This window comes from Mesoplodon mirus (genome assembly GCF_964341445.2).
Source record: "Mesoplodon mirus genome assembly, chromosome: 1".
NCBI classification, from domain to species: domain Eukaryota; kingdom Metazoa; phylum Chordata; class Mammalia; order Artiodactyla; family Ziphiidae; genus Mesoplodon; species Mesoplodon mirus.
In genome coordinates this window covers 220192435-220200192 of record NC_138976.1, presented here as the reverse complement: position 1 = coordinate 220200192, position 7758 = coordinate 220192435, and the positions used below count along the sequence as shown (strand labels likewise).

The 7758-nt window shown below is 44.1% G+C and overlaps 1 protein-coding gene across 1 annotated transcript in view; it reads right to left on the bottom strand.

The window, feature by feature from the left end:
* Window positions 1–7758, bottom strand: part of DOCK5 (dedicator of cytokinesis 5) — a 215655-nt gene continuing 207897 nt past the window's right edge. The window contains exons 49-52 of the mRNA XM_082624873.1: window positions 4185–4353; window positions 3375–3513; window positions 2311–2414; window positions 1–1718 (exon numbers count right to left, since the gene is read on the bottom strand). Coding sequence (XP_082480999.1) covers window positions 1614–1718; window positions 2311–2414; window positions 3375–3513; window positions 4185–4353 — 517 coding nt within the window. The 3' untranslated portion in view covers window positions 1–1613. The remainder of the gene's footprint in view (window positions 1719–2310; window positions 2415–3374; window positions 3514–4184; window positions 4354–7758) is intronic.

The window sequence follows — 7758 nt, the reverse complement described above, 5'->3', positions numbered from 1 at the left end:
CTGCATCGGCAGGTGGACTCCCAACCACTGCGCCACCAGGGAAGCCCTGAATGCAGCACTTTTAAATATGCACATGCGTGTCTTGAGTAACCTTGGACACATCTCAGAGGTTTTTACTTCCCTGACCCTGTGATGAATTCACATGGCTCTCCTAAAAGGGGTGAAACAGACACACGAAGATGCAGGCAAGCAAACCCAAATTCTCAGACGTGAAATCTCTCTCTCTTTCTTGGAGAGGGGACCTGGCCAGGCTGTGGAAGAGCCCCTGGTAAGCACACCCACAGGTTGACCCAGGGCATCCACAGTCAAAAAGGCTTCTATTTTGCCATAAACACCCAAACAGTATAGAAACATCTGGGACATTTCCACTATTGTTCCAACTAGGGGTAGGGATTGAAGAATTTGTCAGGGTTGTCTTCTAGAGATGTTATCTGGGTATAACCTCAGTGAGCAAGCTGGGTTCTTAGAAAGAATCTGTAGTAGGATTTTCTGTGTTTAGCCTCAATTTCCTTATCTACAAAATGAGGGGGGGAGGGTGTCTGTATGAGCTTTAAGGCCCTTCCAGCTCAAAAGGTCTTTAACTTTGTGTGGCTGTTTGTGTATCTGGTGGTAATATTTGATCCTCTGAAGCACCCCACACTTTTTCTTCTGAAAAGAGGATTGACATGAGTACCATGAGCATGGCATCAAATTAATTCCACAATCAAGAGGAATAAATAATCAAAGCGAGATATTGCACTGTATTCTCCAGGGTAAAATCAGGTTGCCGAGCCATTCCAATGGGATCTGGAAGAGAAGCGGTTCAATCCGGACTTCTAAGTCCCTTATATCCAGTGATTTGAGCTCAGAGGAGGTAACAGGACAAGGAACTGTGTGCAAAAGACAGAGCCTCAGGAGTCCATGGTAGGAAGGAGTGACTGCCATGCAGTTAGGGCCAGTCGGGAGTGTGAGGGAACTCCTGGCGCGGGGCTGGGGGGAGGAGGGCAGCTTTTCCATGTCACAGGTGGGTGGGGGGACGCAGGTGCTCAGGGCTCACGACCGAGTCCATGTTCTTTCGATAATGAGAGCCATTCATCCTTGAAAGCAGCCAATCTCCATTAAAAAGATGTTCTTTTCCACAGAGGAGACACAGGAGACCTCAGAAAGATAGATGATTCCGGCTGCCAAAGTACTTGATGTTGGTCTCTTCCAATATGTTGTATGGAACAAGGTATGTCCACGTGAGAAAACTACGTCTTAAGCACAGCTTTTCAGAAGCAAAGCAAAAAATTCCTCCAAGGAATAGGTTACTGGGGTTTTCCCACCACCACTGAAGAACTTAACCAGGCTTTCGTAGACCCCAGTGGCACCGTGCTGGAGGCTGAAATGTAATAACGGGGAGGGAGAAACACGGGGCACGGCCGATTCCGGGATTCCTCATGGACTGGAGGAGATATGGCGTGGCCTCGGGCACCGATCAAAGAGAAGCTTTCTAAAGAATGAAACCAGTTTTGAGCTGGTGAACCTCAACCCCAGATGAGGAGAGGCAGCCAGCAGGGGACCCACGCGATGAGGACACTGCCTCCCGGAGGCCAGCTCCCAGGCATCAGAGTTCCAGAGAGAGGACCAGATCCTTACTGGGATCCAGGTTCAGAAGAAAGGATGCCCGACTTCCGAGCTTTTGGAGGTGGAGGGGGCGGGGCTTTGGCTTCTCTTCGGACAGGCAGGGGGGCTGCAATCTGGTGGAGCAGACATACGAAAGGAGAAATGAGTCTTACCTTTCTTCCTAATTCTGCCTTCTACTCCACATTTCCAACATTCTGCGTTAGCTTCTCACTGATCTGAGTTTATCTACACAGGCTTTGCAAGGTGAAAAGGGAAATTAGACTGATTCAATCTCCCCCTTTCCCTTGCATTAATCAGATATACACTAACACTGCTATATCCCCAATACTTGGCGTATATATAGTAGGGACTCAATAAATTTGTGTTGAATGAATGAAGGAACCCCAGCGGAGGCCCCTTCCAGAATGACTGTCACTCACTCAGAAGAAGTAAACTCCTCAGGTGTGAACGAGAACTCACTTCTTATTTCACTCCCCCCCAGGGCCCGGGGTGAGGTACCTTCAATCTGATGAAAGGTCTCCTTGCATATTTTTCCTTCCCATTGAAAATTCCCCTCTCTTTATGGTTTCAGGAATGAACCAAGAATCGATTAGAGGGACAAATTGATGGGAAAACCTGCCTACTAAACATCTTGAGAAATCCAATGCTGCATTCCCATGAGCGGTAGGCTCTCTCTGGCCCCAATGTCTGCGGTCACCCCCCTACCTCTGTGGAGTTCCTCTGGCTGCTCTCGTAGGGCTTGCTTTTGGGTGGAGGGGGAGGTGGGACTGTAGCCATCATCAGCCCATCTGTCGGCAAAGATGGAGAGCCTGGAAATGACACAAAGTAGATGAAGGCAGAGAGAAAAATTCACCAAGGGATCTCATGCCACTTCTGCTGGCCACGGTAACACCTAAACCCATCCGGTCAAGCAAATTGCTATGGTCACATTCTACAGTTTCTGTGGACAGAATCAAGAAGACCTCTTACGCCTTGGGATAGATGTAGCACCTTTCATTTATCTGAAAGCTTCACCAGAAGTTCTTAAGCAAAAATCTCACTTTTTTGTTGAAGGTTTTTACTCTTAAGCTGAAGATGAGACTATTTTCTAGAACTTAGGGTATTACTTTGTTCTCTGATATATCCCAAGTCCTTAGAAAAAGCATCTATCACATACCAGGTAGTCAATAAATATTGGTTAAATTGAACTGTCATAGTTTTATCATTTAAAGGGTGCAATATCCACTTCCTCCAGGAAAACTTGTCTGATTATCTCTGACACTCGGCTGACGACTGTCTCCCATTTGATTTGAAGATTCACCCCTCCATCATTCCTTTGTACTAAGCGGTCCTTGTAATTCTTCTCAGGCTTTGTGTATTGCTGAGTCCACAAGCCTGACTGTAAGTAGTCTATTGAATGGGTCTATTTCTTGTCCTTATTTTGGACCCTTCTCCATATAAAGTACACAGCTATCTGCCCAACAGTTCCAAAGTTACTCACTTCCTGTCTAGTCCTAGTCCAGATCCACCTCGTTTATACCATCACAGTTGAAAAGGGGCAGTGAAACCCTGTGGCCCCATGTGTAGAAAACTTTAATGAGTCTTAGCAACCTAAGGATTCCTTGCCAAACCCTAATCTAATTGAATGATACCCACTACCACTGAATTGAACCTACGTGACGATCATCTCATACACCTTGTGGCTGTCTTGGTTAAAAATGGCCCAGATTCATCGACATACACCATCCTCTAGTAAAATGAATAGAAGGGGTGTCTACAGGAAGACTTACTCAGGGTCCTGGTCGCTTTCGGAGTGAGTGGGGGTGGGCTCAGGGGTGTTGACTGAGGCGGGGAAGAGCCATGAAACGGTGTCAGCCGATTGTCCGACAGCTGGAGACTCTTTGGCCTTTGTGCTTTTCTGGCTGGGCTCTAGCAGCGGGGTTGGGGAGAAACACAGCAAAACATTCTCACAGGGAGGCACGCTGGGCCCATCCATGCTCAGAACAACTTTATCAGCAGAGCAGAAACTGTTAAAGGGCAGAATTCCAGGAGCCCTTTCTAAGCTTACCGCACTGGCACGCTGGGGGCACCAGGGCAGAGACACTAACAGGGAATCACTGGACCATAGACTATTTTCTGGCCGGCCACAGACTTGATTGTAATCACAGTTGGACTGTGCCACTTAGGCTGGAGATGAGCCACCCTGATTCTCAGGGAGAGCAGGTCCTGCCACACTTAACAACTTGATGTGGCTTATGGAAGAATTAAGTACCTTTTATTTTTTTAAGCTAAAAGAAGGGACGTGACAATGTTTGGATGGGGTCATGGACCACAGTGGTGAGAACCACAACTCCAACCGTTAATCCACGGGTTTATACTGTGCGTAAATCTTGTGCCATTATTGATTTAGAGGCTCCGATCTCTGTACGTGTTTTTCTTAGCACCATCTGAGATCTGACCCTACCCCAGGCTGCTGCGTCCTGAGAAACCATGCTAGGCTTCTGTCTGGTGACTCGTAGCTGTGAGGTAAATGGTGAAATACCTGGCTCCAGGGAAAGCAATGGCAAACTGGCAAATCTATGGTGTTTGTTTGTTTTTACCATCAGATCAGGTTCTGATGCTTTCTCTGCGATGACCTGGGACTTGCTCAGACTCCAGTCTTTCCTCTTGAACTTGCTCATCCGGTTCTCACTGTCCTCTTTGAGGGACAGATCTTCCACTCTGGCCCCTGACGAGGCCCTGCGCTCCAAAAGGGGCTCCAGGATGGACCTAGCAGCGGTGGGGGAGGGAAGGATGGGGAGTTTGGGATTAGCAGAGGCAAACTAGTAAATATAGGACAGATAAACAACAAGGTTCTACTGTACAGCACAGGGAACTATATTCAATATCCTGGGATAAACCATAATGGAAAAGAATATAAAAAAGAACATATATATGTATAACTGAGTCACTTTGCTATACAGCAGAAATTAACACAACATTGTAAATCAACTATACTTCAATAAATTTTTTTAAAAAAGGATTGACCTATCAGCCACGAACAAGGACAAAGTCAGGAAACACTGATCACCTGACAGTCAAAACCGATATATGTACAACTGATTCACTTTGCTGTAGACCTGAAACTAACACAACATTGTAAATCAAGTATACCCCAATAGGGCTTCCCTGGTGGCGCAGTGGTTGGGAGTCTGCCTGCCAATGCAGGGGACGCGGGTTCGAGCCCTGGTCTGGGAGGATCCCACATGCCGCGGAGCAGCTGGGCCCATGGGCCACGACTGCTGAGCCTGCGCTTCTGGAGCCTGTGCTCCGCAGCAAGAGAGGCCGCGGATAGTGTGAGGCCCGCGCACCGCGATGAAGAGTGGCCCCCGCTTGCCACAACTAGAGAAAGCCCTCGCAAAGAAACGAAGACCCAACACAGCCAATAAATAAATAAATAAATAAATAAATAAGCCAAGCATTAAAAAAAAAAAAAAAAAGTATACCCCAATAAACATTAAAACAAACAAACAAACAAACAAAAAATGGACTCCAAAAAGACCAGGGGACATGACTCTACAGCCGAACCTTGACCTGTGGCATTGTTCTCAGGTTGTAATCTGAATTTCCAACTGCCAGTTGAGTATCTCAAAGTCTACGTGTACAGAAATGAGGCCGTCCAAGTATGGAAAGAAAATACTAGTGAATATTTATCTTATCTCAGGAAGACAAGGTCTTATTAAACTTAGAGGGAAAGACAGAGTTCACACAGTAAAAGATATTCATAGGCAGCTTTATGTAGTGGATAATAGCACATTCTCTAGAGCCCTACAGCCTGGGTTCAAATTCTACCTACACTGACTTGGTGGGTGACCTTGGGCAGATAACCTTTTCATACCTCAGTTTCCTTATATGTGAAATGGGGATAATAATAGTACCTACCTCATAGGGTGATTACAGAATGCTTACAACAGTGCCTAGCATATAGGAGTACTCATCAAATGTTTTTTAATTACAGTGATAGATTTTCAAGCACCATAGTGAAAATGGATTCATTCAAGAACCATAATTAGATGTTAATACACAGAGGAGAAGAGTTTGATGAGAAACAGGAGAGTCTCAAAATATCTCCCCATAAATTCCTTATTAATTACAAAGGGAAAAATAGTAAGTACTATTTTAAAAACAGAAAAGAAAATGGACCAAATCTTAACCACAGGATCAATTAAATCACTAGTAAGGGACAAATGGGTAATGTGCTTCCAGATATGATACCTGAAAAGGACATATCACACAGAAATGTATCACCTGAATCCTAAGCACGAGGAAACATCAGACAAACCCAAATGAAAAAGAATTCTATAAAATAACTGGCCCATAATCTTCAAAAATGTCATTATGAAAGACAAGGAAAGGCTAAGGAAATGATTTCAAATTAAAGAATAGAGAGACATGGCTAAATACAATATGTGATCCTGATTGGATTCTGTACCACAAATTGCTATAAGACATTACTGGGACAACTGACAAAACTGGAATATGGGTTGTAGCTTTAAGTATTGGGTCAATGTCACATTTCCTGAATGTATAGGCTGTACTGAATGTAGTACGTGGTTACAATAAGACAATCTGCTTGCTCCATAGCCATGGCGTGTGCAGCCCACTCTCAAACGGCAGACTTGGGGTTGGGGGGAGAGACAGAGAGGAATGATGTGGCAAAATGTAAAAACAAGGGGAGAGGGGTTAAAAACCTACCTTTGTGATGTATAGATTGCTTATAGCTTCTAAATGGGTATTTAATAAGTTCTGGTTTAATTAAAAATTGGTAGATTTTACTCCATTAAAATGAAAAGTTTGGAGGGATAGGTCGGCAGAGCACAGAGGATTTTTAGGGCAGTGAAATTATTCTATATGATACTACAATGGTGAATATATTTATCAAAACTCACAATGTACACCAGCACGAGTGAACCCTAACGTAAACTATGGACTTTGGGTGATTGTGATGTGTCAATGTAGGTTCATCAAGTGTAACAAATGTATCACTTTGGTGCTGGATGCTTATGGTAGGGGAGGCTGGGCGTGTCCAGGGCAGAGGTACATGGGAACTCTCTGTACTTTCTGGTCATTCTTGCTGTGAACCTAAAACTGCTCTAAAAAATAAAGCCTACTTTTTTTTTTTTTTTTTAGAAAAAGCTTTGATATGAAATAAGACAACAGAAAAACAGCTATCAGCTTTTAGTATTTAAAAATTAAGGGCTTCCCTGGTGGCTCAGTGGTTGAGAGTCGGCCTGCCGATGCAGGGGAGGCAGGTTCGTGCCCCGGTCCGGGAAGATCCCACGTGCCGCAGAGCGGCTGGACCCGTGAGCCATGGCCAGGGCAAAAATATTTTGCCCTCTTCCGTGAAGATACAGGATGAGAAAGTACCAGGAAAGTCTGGTTAAAGAACCACTGGAGTCACAATGGAAGATGCTTCTAGACTACAATTCTTCTTCTTTCTTATTTCAAATTATTCTCTCCTTTTCTGAATATTCTGTTATTATTATTTTTTTTAAAGATTACATGCCTGAATTTGCAATTTTTTGGTATTTTCCAATTATTAGTATATTTAAGGGGAAGCCACTCACTATTATTTGTCTTGAATCTGTACTAATTAAAAAAAATCATAGAACTAAATTCCAAAACAGACGCTTATTATTCTTAAAACCAACCAAGCCAAATCAAACAAAAAGAATCACTTCAAACAGTAGTTGGTCAGGGAGGGAAAAAAAACCCAAAACAACAATCCAGTATTCTACTGGGTCTCCTATTACTTTACCTGTGAGATTGAGAAGGAAGGTAAGCGTCTGTGGGTCATTAGATCTACAGGCGAAGATCTAGGCCCTAATGTGAGTTTCAGTAGGGCCTAATTATGAACCAAACTAAACAGTAAAATAATGATAGTGTAGTCCCACAGTGCCTGTGTTATTTTTTTCTTACACTGACTATTTCAATGATTTTCCTGAAATACCAAAGAGTAATTTCTTTTCTAAAAAATTTTGGTTTGAGGCCCCTACTTTGCTGGAGCTCTGAACGTGTACTGAGTTGACCTGCTGTGCAAGCCTTTCCAGCTTCCCCTAACACGATGCACTGTGTTTCATAAAGTTATTCTCTTTCTGGGCCACAGCCTCCCATGTGCCAAACAGGTTGGATACA